General features: G+C 48.3%; 1 protein-coding gene across 1 annotated transcript; it reads left to right on the plus strand.

Annotated features, from left to right (window-relative positions):
* Window positions 1-12: 12 nt before the first annotated feature.
* Window positions 13-12,824, plus strand: ATAD1 (ATPase family AAA domain containing 1). The gene is made up of 10 exons (XM_033066691.2): window positions 13-177; window positions 1,851-2,026; window positions 3,235-3,333; window positions 3,551-3,671; window positions 5,478-5,678; window positions 6,103-6,209; window positions 7,814-7,903; window positions 9,408-9,458; window positions 10,366-10,502; window positions 11,382-12,824. The coding sequence occupies exons 2-10, from the start codon at window positions 1,865-1,867 to the stop codon at window positions 11,500-11,502; spliced, it is 1,089 nt and encodes a 362-aa protein (XP_032922582.1). The 5' UTR covers window positions 13-177; window positions 1,851-1,864; the 3' UTR covers window positions 11,503-12,824.
* The last annotated feature ends 1,458 nt before the right edge of the window (window positions 12,825-14,282 follow it).

Genomic DNA, 14,282 nt, shown 5'->3' on the forward strand with positions numbered 1-14,282 from the left:
GGAGCAGCGAGCGCCGCCCGGACGGAGGAAGCGCCGGACGCGCCGCCGCTGTCGGGCCCTCGGTGCTGCCGCCGGCTTTTGCTCCGCTTCTTCCTCCTGCCCTTTCTCCTCCTCTCCTTCTTCCTCCTCCTCCTCCTGCTGCTCGTCCCGCCCCGTGTCCCGGAGAGCCGCCTCACGGTGAGTGACCCGGCGGGACAGCGGCAGGGCGGCCGCGCCGCACCTGCCGGGCGGCGGGAAGGTCACGGGCGGCGCGGCCCGGCCCTGCCCGGGACAGCCGTGACGGGGGCTGCCCGGCCCCGGGGGGGATCCCCGCGCTGGGGCGGGCCCTGCGGGGCTCCCCGGGCCCGGGGCAGGCCAGCGTTTCCTGGCAGTGCCTCGATTTGCCCTCGGAGCGGAACAGTAACTAGCGCCGCTGCCGCTTTTGGTTTCCCTTTTGCGCCTGTACGGGGAGAGCGGAGCCGCAGCGGGCCCTTAGTGAAGAGTCCACGCCTCAGGGAAAAGAATCGCTGAGTTCCTACAGGCTTTAGCGTTTGTGTGTTATTAGGACTTTGCTCAGCGAGGTTATGCTTCAATTTCTCTCGTGTTCAAGCTTTTCCTTTCGGTTGTCGCTCAGGGCATGGGTTGCATAAGAAGGAGTTTTCTGCACGGGGTTTTTGGGGAGGTTTTCTCCTTGTTCAGTGACTTACATTTTAATAAGTCAGGCTAACGAGGACACACAGAATCCTCCAGCTCTGAAGTACTTCCTTAGACCCTTTAGCAGGCATCTAGGAATAATTTGTCTGTGGGTGCTCCAGCGTTGCCCTAGGAAGGGGGATCCAGGGATAATTTGGCTGTGGGTGCTCCAGCATTGCCCTAGGAAGGGGGATCCAGGGATAATTTGGCTGTGGGTGCTCCAGCGTTGCCCTGGCTGCTAGCTTGGTCTGGAGAGTAGCCAGGGAGTGTCAGGAGCTGCCAAAGGAATTGCTGCTGGTTGTGCCCTTGCATCAAGAAAATGGGGCAGTGCCCAAGGAGTCATCTGGGGATTCTCAAGCAGATCCCCCCCAGCAGCTGAGGAGGAAGTGGACTCTGATTTTACAAGTCATTTTTCCAGTGTTTTAGCAAAGTTCTTTCCTCTGTGCCTTATGGTCCCGAGATTGAGGGTGCCATGCTCTCTGGGCTTGGCTCATGCAGCAGTCAGGCTTTTCCCTGGATAGCTGTGTGCCACATCCAGCATTTTCAGGTTTCCAGGGATATTAATAACTCCCCATACATCCTGCCAGGTGCAGGCTGCAGCTCTTAACCTCGTTTTAATCAAATGCGAGTTGTTGATTGCTCCTTAATGTGGCAGCCGGGTGCCTTTCCTGTAAACTTCCTCTTAGGGAAAAGACCTCTCTGGTTAAATAATGGAGTTCCCTGGCTCCAGGATTCAGCATTCAGGGTCAATAGCAGTCCTGAAATGTCAGTCTTGAAGGGAATGTCAACTCTGTGCCCACTGTGAGCACAGAATTCCAGGATTCTGTGGAAGGCGCCTTAGATTTCCCCCTGCTGCCAGGGCAGGGACACCTTCCACTATCCCAACTTGTTCCAACCTGGCCTTGGACACTTCCAGGGATCCAAGGGTAGTCACAGCTTCTCTGGGCACCCTGTGTCAGGGCTTCCCATCCTCCCAGGAGATAATTCCTTCCCAATATCCCATCTATCCTACCCTCTGGCAGTGGGAAACCATTCCCCCTTGTCCTGACTCTGCATCCCTCGTCCAAAGTCCCTGCAAAACAGCTTTTATCAAACAACATTTAGCCACAAGGCAGGTGGGTTTTTTTCAGCTCTAATTTTCCTTTCTCTCCCTCTCTGTGCTTCCCTGTTCCCCTCAGAGCTGGGAAGGAGGATGGTGCACGCCGAGGCGTTCTCGCGGCCCCTGAGCAGGAATGAGGTGGTGGGGCTGATCTTCCGCCTGACCATCTTTGGGGCCGTCACCTACTTCACCATCAAATGGATGGTGGATGCCATCGACCCCACCAGGAAGCAGAAGGTGGAAGCTCAGAAGCAGGTAGGATTCCATTCTGCAGTGTTTCCCTGGGATATTGAGGAATGTGCTGGTGGGAAACTGAAGTTCTTTAGTCAGTCTCAGGGTTTAGGGTGTTGGTCTTCTCAGGGCTTGTGTTTTATAACAAGTTGCAGTATATAATAAATGACAATTTTGTAAGAAATTACAGTTTCTAGCTTAAAGTGGTGGCAAAACTGTTGGTCTGGAGGCTGCTATTGGCTCTGATTTTCAGCAAGTCTGTGAGCCTGGTGCCTTCTCTGCTTCTGACAGCTTTGCTGAGCAGCAGTGGCCTTAAATCATCAGTCTCTTGGTTGCTTTGGAAAACCTTGAGCAGAGATAACTTAATTCTTAACTTAAACGAGAACTTGAAAGGTCTGCATTTCTGACAACTTAGTGGCAAAGACCTCCACCAGCAGTCAAAATGCCTTGGAAAGGGGAGGGAAAAAATGAAAAGCCTCGTTCCCTATCTTGAACTGGAACAATTTGTGCTCTGGAAAAGCTTTAGGGGCCCTTCAGAACTAAAAGTTAAAGGTTTGCTTTGGAAATGTGACAGCTTTTTTTTTGTTTGGTTTCTGGCTGACAAGAATTTCACAGGTTTTGAGCAGATTTAGGTGGTTTTCCTTCTGTAATGAGCTTTTTAGTTGAAAACCAGCTTTCCCAATGGGTTCAGTGCCAGCTGTTATCTAAGAGGCTGCACTGTCCCAAAACCTTGTTGGACTTGTTGCAAGTTTGAGTAGAAAGAGAAATTGACTGGTGCAAGTTGTTGACACAATGAGTTTTCCTTGTAAATTAGGGAAAACCCACTGAGCTCATACTAGAAATTGACTGGCTTCTGGGAATTTAAAAATACATTAATCTTTCCCTGACTCATGTGAAAATACACGAATCTCTAAGTGCTGTGGAGGCCTGGGGGGCACACTCTGTGTTTTAAGGTTTGTTTTGGTTGTTTCTTAGGTCATAACAGAGGAGTTGTGGATTTGGACATGTCAAGGCCCCAGCATTTCTTAGATGGGAACTGAGACATCTGACTTGGTTTTACTCAAGTGACAGCAAAGTCATTAGGAAACAGCAGAACTTTCTGCTTAAAACAAGATTTCACCTCTTAGGGAGAAGCTTTTCAAACCACAAGCAGCATTTCTTTAAAAAAGCTGATTTTTCAGTGAAGCATTGCGTTCTTTCCCTTGATTTTCTTGGTGTTTGCTTTCCCCCAGGCTGAAAAGCTGATGAAGCAAATAGGAGTGAAGAATGTCAAGCTGACTGAGTATGAGATGAGCATTGCTGCCCACCTGGTGGACCCACTCAGCATGCATGTGAGCAACTTCCCTGCTCCTCACACCTGCAAAATTCCCCTTTGTCTCTGGGTTACGTTATTTACACAGGAAATATTCCTGTGATCTAAGACTAAAACTGCATCATTGAGAGCAGAGGGTTTCTCTTTTATTTTCAAGGCACTCCTGTGAAGCTGATGGGTGCTTTTCCTTGGCAGGATCCATGCTGATCATTCCCAACACTGTTTTTGCTTTGCAGGTCACCTGGAGTGATATTGCAGGCTTAGATGATGTCATCACAGATTTGAAAGACACTGTAATTTTACCCATCAAGAAGAAATATTTGTTTGAGAATTCCAGGCTATTACAGCCCCCAAAAGGTAAGAAGGGAATCATGTGATGGATTTATCCCTTGGTATTTAAAATATAAAGGTGCCCTTTCTGAGAAAGGGAAGAGGAAGTGGGTTGTTAGGTCAAAGTGCATTAGGACAGATGCCAGGAAAAACCCTCAGATTTTCCCTCTTCTCATGCTTTGGTGAACAAGTTTCATCTTAATAATGAAGCAATAGCTGCACTGTGGTTATGATGGTCCATTTTTGTGCACTAATTACAGAATCATGAAATGATTTGGTTTGGGAGGGACCTTAAAGCCCATCCAGTGCCATGGACGGGGACACCTTCCACTATCCCAGGCTACTCCAAGCCCCAACCTGGCCTTGGACACTGCCAGGGATCCAGGGGCAGCCACAGCTGCTCTGGGCACCCTGTGCCAGGGCCTGTCCACCCTCCCAGGGAGCAATTCCTGCCCAATATCCCTTCCAAATCTCCTCTCTGTCAGCATGAAGCCACATCCCATCACTCCAGGCCATTATAATCTCCATGGGTCCTGCATTTTTCACTGCCTAAATTGTCATTTTTATTGTCTTTACACCCTGTGTTATCCTTTGGCAGGGCTGAGCTTTAACTCTGCTCTACAGCTTTGACATTTCTAGAAATTCCCATAATTCACCAAGACAGACAGCCCATTTTTCCTCTGGAGATCCTTTGGTTCTCTCTGGAGTTGGGTTACACAGTGTTAAGAGGCAGGTGGCAGATTAATTTTCCACAGTAAAACAGAAGTTGCTTAAATCCCTACAGCTGTATTTTTTGTATGTTACAAAAAAACAAAAAAAAAAGAAGAAAAAATCAGTATTTAAACCTAAAATGTTGGACAAACCTCCTAAGCTTACTGCTTTTTTCCCTGGAATATTGGTTTCTGGAGCTCTTAATTACTGCCTGGATCTGTGACCACCTCAGTCCTGTGTCCCAAGGGATGGAAAATGCAGCACTTTGGTAGCTGGTTTACTTTTTCCAGGCTGCTTTCTGTGTAAGTCACAAACTGAAGCTGTCTGGAAAATTACATGAATGCCATGATCTAATAAGCTGAAGGAAAAAATGATTTTTTTATTTATCTTTTTCCAACTCGGGCTGCTCCCCAGTTTTATGAGTGGCTTGTGCTGGGAGCTAATAGGAAATCACTTCTCCAAAGTAATGATGTTTGTGGGCACTGCTCATATAAACAGAGAAAAAACTTCAATAATTCCCTGTGTTTTGGGCTCTTTTGAATGAATGTTTTTCTTGAAATTGTTTTCTTTATAACAGCGTTAGAAAAACACTCCTGTGGATTCTTGGACTGTGACAAGTTTAAAAATAATACAAGATGTCATATTTAATTGTGGGTAATTTGTTTAAAATGTCTGTGTGTCTGTTGTGTGATGGATTTTTCCTTCCCTCACTCCTCTGTGCTAAGTTTTATTAGCAGGACTGAAAGGAGCTGTAAACAAGGGCTGTCAGGTGCTGACAGGACATGAACAGGGGTTAATTTTATGTAACCTTTGTAGTCCTAGGAATGGAATGAAGTGGAATCATGGAGTGGTTTGGGTTGGAAGGGACCTTAAAGATGATGTTCCACCCCCTGCCATGGGCAGGCACAATAAACCAGTCATCTTTCAAATCTTTCTCAGCTTCACCATTCCTGTCTTTGGCTGTTCTGAGCTGTAATTTAATAGGGATTATTTTAAAACCTCTGATTTGATGGAACAGCGTTTCCTCGGTTTGGTTTCTTACTTTTTAAGACCTAGATCAAGCTGGAGCCTGGACACCCCCAGGCCTGTCCTAGCAGAGTAGTAACACTGTGAATTTTCCAGGAGTCCTTCTCTATGGCCCCCCTGGATGTGGGAAAACCCTGATTGCCAAAGCTACGGCCAAGGAAGCTGGGTGTAGGTTCATCAACCTCCAGCCCTCCACACTGACGGATAAATGGTATGGAGAATCCCAAAAACTGGCTGCTGCTGTCTTCTCCCTGGCCATAAAACTCCAGCCATCCATCATTTTTATTGATGAAATAGGTAAAAATCTATTTTTTTATCAGTAGCTATAGCAGAGTGACATTGAGTTGTAGGTTCGGTGATGTATGGATCTGCTGTCGTCTTTTCTTTAAGAAGAGTGAAGGCTCAGTAAGAGAAACAGAATTCTAAAGGAGTGGTGGCATATTAGGTAAAACAATGGGTTTTTTCCTGGTGGGAGTGGAGGAATTCACAAATAAAATAAGTTTCTACTTGTTTTTGGCTCACAAGGAAACTCAGCAAAACTACACTTCAGTGCATTTGGTGTCAGGGCACATACTGGGAAGTAAAATATAGCTTTAGGAGAGCTCTGGAATACTGGCTGAAGTGTAGGAGGGGAGACTGCTTAAAAATGCATTTCTGAGAGAAGAGAACAGCCCAGGTGAGGAGCTGGATTGGCAGTGACTGCTGCCTCCCTTTGGCACAGATTCCTTCCTGCGGAACCGATCGAGCACCGACCACGAGGCCACAGCCATGATGAAAGCCCAGTTCATGAGTCTGTGGGATGGGCTGGACACTGACTACAACTGCCAGGTGAGTCCTCAGGCTGCTGGGAGACAGGCTGGGATTCCCTCAGCTGGGATATTGTGCATGGAACGGGACTTGCCAAAGAATTCTTTACCTGTCAGTGATTCCCAGCACTTTATGGGAACGAGGGGAGTTGTATCCACAGATCATGGTTCTTCCTGAGAAGATTGGCTTCGTGCTTGTTTTGGTTTTAATCAAGAAGTGGCCTTTTCAGATGAGATGAGCTTTAAGGTCCCTCCCATCCCAAACCATCCTGGGATTCTAAATGACTGAATGTATCAGAAAGCCTGCATGCCACGGTTCTGAACTGTCACCTGGGATGATCTTCTTAAAGCCCTTAAACAGGATACTTATTCTCTCAGTTGAAAATTTTCAGCTTTTTTAATGTATATTTTTCCATGAATTGCTTTTCCTCTTCTCCCAAGCTGCTGCTAAAGATGCTTTTCAGTTGATTTTTCCCAAAATGAGTAAAAAATAGTGAGATATATGTGTGTTTACTGAGGAGGGTTAAAGTCCCCATTAGTCCCCAGTGGTATGAATCCTTCACTGTAAACAGATATAATCTTCCAGGCATCTTTTTTTTTTTTCCCAATACACTGACAGTTCCTTGGAGCAAATGAAATTATTAATTCCTTGCAGTGAGACAATTTGGGGTCTCTCAAATTCAGCAGTGTTTTTGCCTTTTGTAAGAAAAACAAGAATCCCAAATGCGTGGAGGAGATTGTAAGGCAGTGTTGAGGTGGATGTGTTGATTCCACCTGGAAGCCACGCTCAGCTGTGGGTCTGGAGCGTGGCAGGAGCTCGGGGCAGGTGAAGGATGTGCCTTTTGGCTGAAAACAATGCCCAGAGAAGCGTGGATCATCCCTGAGCCGGCAATCCTGTGCCTCTAGGTGGCAGGGTGACTCTGCCGGGCTACCAGCCCTGCCTTCCTGGCCCAAAGGCAGGAGCAGGGCAGCAAACACCCTGCAGCCCAGATTAATCACCCTGCCGTTTTTCACTCTTCTGGCTGGGTGTTTACCATGTACACAGCTTAGAGTAACAAATAGGGAAACAAGGCTGCTGTGAATGGGGAGTAAATTTGTTCTGGAATTAAGAGCTGGAGTGCTCCAGGAGGTAAACACTGTCCTGGTGTTGGGCTTGCCTTGGACACCTTTAGCCTACTGCTGACCTGCAGGTCTCCTGGAAGGTGTTCCTGCCCCTGGAGGGCTTGCAACAAGATGACCTTTAAGGTCTTTTCTAACCCAAACCTCCCATGATTCTTTTTTCAGCACAGCGCAGAACCACCACGTTTTTAAATACCTTCCTGAAACATCGCCTTTTGAATTCCACCAGGAACCAAAAGTGACATCACAAGCAGAAGTTTTAAGTTCCTTCTTAGGGTTTGAATTTTCAAGTTGGGCTCATGTAGAAATCTCCCCCTGGGTGGTATTTGTGGCTCCAGGCTCTCTCCAGCTGCCTTGCTGAGATCACTGCCAGGAAAACTTTTTGTAACTTCTTTAAACGTCAATGCTGTTGATAAAGTGGGGGAGATGCCATGGCTGGTGCTGACATTCCCAGCCTGTGGATGTTTCCCAGCACTGGTTTCAGTGGTGTCTGTTGGTGTCACACAGGTGATTGTGATGGGAGCCACCAACCGGCCCCAGGACCTGGACTCTGCCATCATGAGGAGGATGCCCACCCGCTTCCACATCAACCAACCTGTAAGTGCTCCCTGCCCTGCCCCACCAGCCAGGAAATCCACAGCTCTGGGGCTTTTCTTCCAGGAAATGCTGCTTTCTGCTCAGTTGTGTTTGGGTTTTTTGTAGCATGTCCATAACTTGGCGTTTTAAGGGGAAGTTTTGATCCCTTGTGTATTTTATCTGTACAACACCATGAGAAACAACACCATGAGCTTCTCATCCCTGCTCTTTGGGAAAGGAGCTGTTTGGATGCTGCATGCTGGCAAGGGCTGGTTTGTGATTGTGTTCTGCTCAGGCCTTTCCACAGCAGACAGTGTGGAAAACCTGGTTTGTTCTGCCTCTGGTCTTGAAGGACCCAAACCATTCCATGATTCTATGATTTATGTCCCAGTTATTGAGTTCTTTATCAATGAGGCAGCTCTCACAATGGTGTCCTTACTTCAAAAGTTGCTCTTGCCATCCTTTTCCAGGTATTTCAGTCACCTTTGAATGCCTGGTGATGTCACCAGACATTTTTGTGTCAGTGTTGTCAGGAGTTCAGTCGTGACTGTTGCAATTCCCTTCTGGCTACAGAATTCATTATCCATTTTTGCTGAAACTCAGAGACCAAACCGAAGGAGTAAAATTCTTATTGACTGTGCAAGAGAGGAGTTGTGTTCCCAGGCCTGTGTTGTTGGAGCTGCCATGGGAGTGGATTCCTTTGGAAATAACATTTGTAACCTGGGAACTGCCGTGCAGTTCCTGTTTTACACACCTTTCTCATCTCCAACTGTTCCTTGAACTCAAGGATGTGGATTTGAGTACTTTGTTGTGTCATTCTATCAAACTCCATCATTAGAAGGATGAATTATGTGCCCTGGGATATTACAGGGATTGGCTCTTTCTGCCAGGATCAGAGTTAACATAGGAGGTGTCATTTAGGGAACAGATTTTCCTTACCCCACTGCAGCCCTGCCAGGAGCTTACTGCTTCTCTCTTGCTTTGTGATCAACCCAGATTGGCTCTGACTCTTACTGAAGGTGAAATAATTGGTGTGCTGTGGGCTGGGAACAGGCACGGGCAGGAGTGAAAGCCTTGCAGATTTTATAACTGAGTTTGAGGTGAAAAGCCCCAGATTACTCATCAAAAATTACCTGCAAAGCAGAGGGAAATGGCAGAAGTGGGTTTTGGGACAGTAGCAACTGTTCAGCTGCCAGATTATCTGTGGGGTAATTTTTCCCCTTTTTAATGATGTAAGTGAGGTGTGGCAGGCACAAAACCCAGTCTTTGTTGCCTGTGTTTGCCCTTCCTAGGAGGGATCTGCTCAAGACTCAGCAGATTCATCAGTAACCTCCTGACACACAGTGTGTAATATATCTGGTTTAGAATTTCCCAAGCATCACCTGGGCAACTGAATTTGCCATCAGAGAGGTTTCCTCAGAGTGTGTCACATGTCCTGGGTGAGGACACTGAAGGGACTGAATGCCCTGGGATGTCACAAGGGTTTATTTTTGTCCTCTGGTAACTTCAGTCTCTTCTGTTTCAGGCTCTGAAGCAAAGAGAGGCGATCTTGAAGCTGATCTTGAAGAATGAAAATGTGAGTAGTCTCCTGTTAGTGAGGAGCATAATTGCCTTCAAGTTAATATTGCAAAGTGTCTCTAGGCTGAGCTCCAACCTAATATCTATTATTAGTAAAACCAACTTAAATTTTTGGAAGAGGCCTAAAAATGGCAGCTCACCAGCATCTGGCAGGGAACCACACAAGTAAGTTTTTCAGGGAGATAAAAAAACCAGCCTGCATCCCACAGGAGGAGGAATTTGATCTCTCAAGTCCAGACTTCCCATGGCAAGGGGAGTCCTGCCCTCTGTTTTCCTTGCCTGACTCAAACCGTGAAATAGTTTCCCTCTTGAAAGAAGTCATCACAGAATTTCAGCCTTTTGTTAGATTGCCTTGGCTTTAACTTTTTGAAAAGGAAATACTGATGCACATGGTGGAAAAAGAATCAGAAATTCCATGAAAAGATGGAATAAACCTGAGGTCTTGACTGGCAGGAGTGCAGCCTGGCCTGGTGCATTGAGTTAGACATGTTATTTTGTCTCTAAATCCCCTGGTTTGGGGCTGTGTAAAGCAGGAATAGGTGTCCAGACAGCAGAGCTCTGAGACACTTATGTGGGCTCCAGGGAAAAGGGGTCAGTGTTCCTGGGATCCAGTTTTTGCCAGGCCAGGCAGATCCCTGCAGGAGCGTGGTTAGTACAGGATATAAGGAGTTTTGGTGGGGTTTTGAACCAGTGGCAGAGTCTCATGAACTGAAACATCAGTTTCCTGTAACGGTGTGAACCACTTGGAGGTTCAAAGGGTCAGGGAATAATTGAGCTCCCCAAAAATGTCAAATGAAGATGGATCTCAGAGCAGGTAAAAACTCTTGGAGGTGACTGTCGCTTTTGGTGGTAACCCAAGGCAGTGGCTTTGGAGTGTGCATGGCCTGACCTCGAGTTTCCCACAGGTGGACAGGCACGTGGATCTGCTGCAGGTGGCCAAGGAGACCGACGGCTTCTCGGGCAGCGACCTGAAGGAGATGTGCCGGGACGCGGCGCTGCTCTGCGTGCGGGAGTACGTCAACAACGCCTGCGAGGAGGACGTGTACGTGGGGCCCTGCTGCACACTCACAGCTGCTCCCTGTGTTCCCTGCCTCATTTGGGATTGGGTGGAGGGTCACACAGTGCAGGAGTGTCCTGCTTTCATGCCCTATTGCCACTATACACAAATCTCCCCACCCCAAACTCAGTTACTGTTATTCCTTTTGGCACTGAAAATGGGCTCAGCACGTTGGTTGTTCCAAGGTGCCCGAGCTGGAGGTAGCCTGAGCCACCAAGTCCTGCTGCTGCACTGGTTAGTGCCAGGCTTCAGTGCTGCTGACACAGTGCTGGGACATCCCTTTGGTATTTGCCATGCTTGCAGCAATGTGCATGGGTGCATTGAGGAGCTGGAGCGTGTCCAGGGAAGGGAACAGAGCTGGGGGAAGGGGCTGAGGGAGCTGGGAAAGGGGCTCAGCCTGGAGAAAAGGAGGCTCAGGGGGAACCTTGTGGCTCTGCACAACTCCCTGACAGGAGGGGACAGCCAGGGGGGGTCGGGCTGTGCTGCCAGGGAACAGGGACAGGACAAGGGGAAACGGCCTCAAGCTGTGCCAGGGGAGGCTCAGCTTGGACAGCAGGAGGAATTTCTGCATGGAAAGGGTGCTCAGGCCTTGGCAGGGGCTGCCCAGGGAGGTTTGGAGTCATCATCCCTGGAGGTGTCCAAGGAAGGGCTGGAGGTGGCACTCAGTGCTCTGGGCTGGGGACAAGGTGGGCACTGGGAACAGCTTGGGCTCCATGGCCTTTTCCAGCCTCAGTGTTTCTGTGATTCCAGCATGATGCTGGATCCATGTCAGAGCTGCTGTTTGCAGGGATGGCTGCTGCCTGTTGGCACAGCTGTCACAGCACAGCCCTGGACCCTCACCTGGCTGTTCTCTCTCTTCCCCAGGCACGATGAAGATGAGATCCGGCCCGTGCAGCAGCAGGATCTCCACAGGGCCATCGAGAAGATGAGGAAATCCAAGGATGTCTCCATGCAGAACCTGGCCATGGAGATCGTGTTCGATTAAGACAAGAGAGTGTGTTTGCAGTTCCTGATGTGATTTAGTTTGACTTCTGTAATCAGTTAGCAAAACCAGTGTCAGGGGGTGGGAGCAGGGGTGGCAAAGGGAGTTCTACATTTTTATACAACAACAACCTCTAAGTTATTGCAATTCCAACTGGAAGTGGAAGCACAGATCACGAGTGGAACAATTCAGGCCAGACCAAGAGCGAGTGCTTGTGTGTTGTCCCTAGGGATCCCTTGGAGCCTTCCAGCAGGAGTGGGTGCTCCTGGGGAAGGGGGCAGGACCTGGCACGGGCTGTGTGTGTACAAATGGGTGTGTGAGTGCAAGACCTGTACATAGCCACACTTTTTTTTATATATAGACATAATCTGTAGATAACTTGAGTATGGAAAATCTTTTCTACTTCCTGAAGCAAACCAAATCTGAAGCGCATAGGGGAAAGATTCCTCAATACTCAGTTCACTTCTACCTTTTAGCAGCAAATGCCAGGATAGAAACTGCTCCTAGAACAAAGCAACATTTGATATGCTACTGATTTTTCTTCCACATGACCACTTGAAAACTGGTGCCATTTAGTCAAGATAGTAAACTACTCTGTAAGAATGTTTGAATACTTTTAATTTTTTATGAATTCTGCTTTTGAAGGCTTTTTAAATGAAGGCTGATTTTATTTTTGGTTTTCCCTTCCTGTGAGCAGTTAGAGTAGAATCCCACTTGCTCTTCCCTAAAGTCCCACGTCCTCTGAGCTCTCTGAAGCCTGAGCTTTCTGAGCTCCTGTGCACTGTCCCAAGGAGTTGCTTCTCCCTTGGTCTCTGAAAGCCCCACTGTGGCAGTGTCCACTGAAGTGTCACAGGCCTGAGGTGCAGGGGGGGACACTGTGTGATGTTTGACTCTGTCCCACGCTCAGATCTGTGAATTTAAAGAGGAGGAGATGGCTTTTGGCTTATTGATGTGTTTTAGCAACGTGCTGTCCTTGCTGGTACCAGTTCTGGTGAATTCTTGTAACGTTCTGTTGCGATAAAGGCCAAGGGTTACAATGTGAGTGACAAAAATGTTTGGGGTTTTTTTGGGGTTTTTTTTTGTAAAGTTATTGTCAAAGATAGTCAAGAGCTTGGGCTTTTTTTCATATAATGCTATGAATTGTGCACTGATTGACCCCAAATCTCTAAAGGGAATTAATTGTTCAAAGCCCAGGGCTGGGACGCTGTGTCACAGCTCTGCTGCCTGTGATGGGAGGGAAACACTGGGGGCACAGAATGATGTAAAACCAAATGCACTGCAAAGGAAAATAAAGTGAAATAAGGGGGGCTGGAGCCCTGCCATGACATGGTGTCAGGGGCTGGTGACAGTGTCCCTCAAGCTCAGCCTGCTCCCTGTTATCCTGCCCTCTGGAATGCTGGCTGGGTGACGCAGCAGGGCTGAGTTTGTCCCAATTTAATCTTAAAACCAAAAGGAAGGGGGAGGATAAAAATAATTGAATGATTGCTTAGACTTCTTCCCTGTATCACAAAGCAATGGGAGATGCACAGTGGTCTAACAAAAGGGTGCAGGAATTTAGGCACAGCAGAACTGGTGGGCTATGGAAATGGGTAAAGTCCAGGATCTGGGATGTTAATGCACAAGTCACTTTTGTGCCAGGGGTGAGTGCCCAGTGCTGGCCTGGGATCCAGGAATGAGTCCAGAGGAGGCACCAGGATGCTCAGAGGGATGAAGCAGCTTTGGGAGGGCTGGGATTATTCAGCCTGGAGAGGAGAAGCTTTGGAGTGACCCAACTGTGGCCTTCCAGTGCGTGAAGGAGCTGCAGGAAACATGGAGTTGGAGGGATGGAAACAAGGGATGGAGTGCCAGGACACAGAGAAGGGCTTCCCACTGCCAGAGGGGAGGACAGAGGGGATATTGGGAAGGAATTGTTCCCTGGGAGGGTGCCCAGAGAAGCTGTGGCTGCCCCTGGATCCCTGGCAGTGTCCAAGGCCAGGCTGGATGAGGCTTGGAGCCCCCTGGGACAGTGGAAGGTGTCCCTGCCCATGGCAGGGGGGGCACTGGATGGGCTTTAGGGTCCCTTCCAAACCATTCTGGGATTCCATGAGTAACCTTACACCTGCCATTGGTGCTGCTTCTCCGGGGTAGTTACACCTGAGAAATGCCAGCCTGGGGAGCTCCTCCTGCTTGGTGAAACCCCAGGCAGGTTTTGATTGGCTTTGAGTGTGAAGTGTGCCCTCGAGGGGGTTTCAGTGTCACACGGAGGAGCAGGAACAGACCCGGGGCAGCCCCTGCGCACTGCCTGAGCTCTGATCTGTGTCTCCAAACCCCAGGCTCTGGGCACCTCTGCCCGGAGCTGCCTTTCCCTGCTGCCCATAGCCCCTCAGGGCTGACTGAAGAGCCACAAGGAGTTATTTCTGATTGCTCCTGGGGCAGTTACTGCAGCTGGAGTGCAATTCCCGCTTCTCCAGGAACTCTTCCGTACTTGTCTACTCTTGCTGCTGCTGTGGGAGTCCTTTTCAAAGCACAAACCCTCTGGCAGCTTCCTCAAAAGCCTGAGAAGCAGCATGGTTTGGAACGTAGCTGCTTTAATTCCATGGCTCCAGAGGCTTGGGCAGCATTGCCCAGGCTGAGCAGAGTTCCACCCAAAAATCACCAAGTGAGAGCTACTTACACATATAAATATTTATTTGTACTAAAAGTGAGTGTTTTGTAGAGTATCGAGATCAGAATATATTAAATCATGAGATGCATCAGTTGAGGTACAAATTCCAGTCTCATGTCTTTAATAAATAGACTATAAA

This window comes from Catharus ustulatus, chromosome 8 (assembly GCF_009819885.2).
Source record: "Catharus ustulatus isolate bCatUst1 chromosome 8, bCatUst1.pri.v2, whole genome shotgun sequence".
NCBI lineage: Eukaryota > Metazoa > Chordata > Aves > Passeriformes > Turdidae > Catharus > Catharus ustulatus.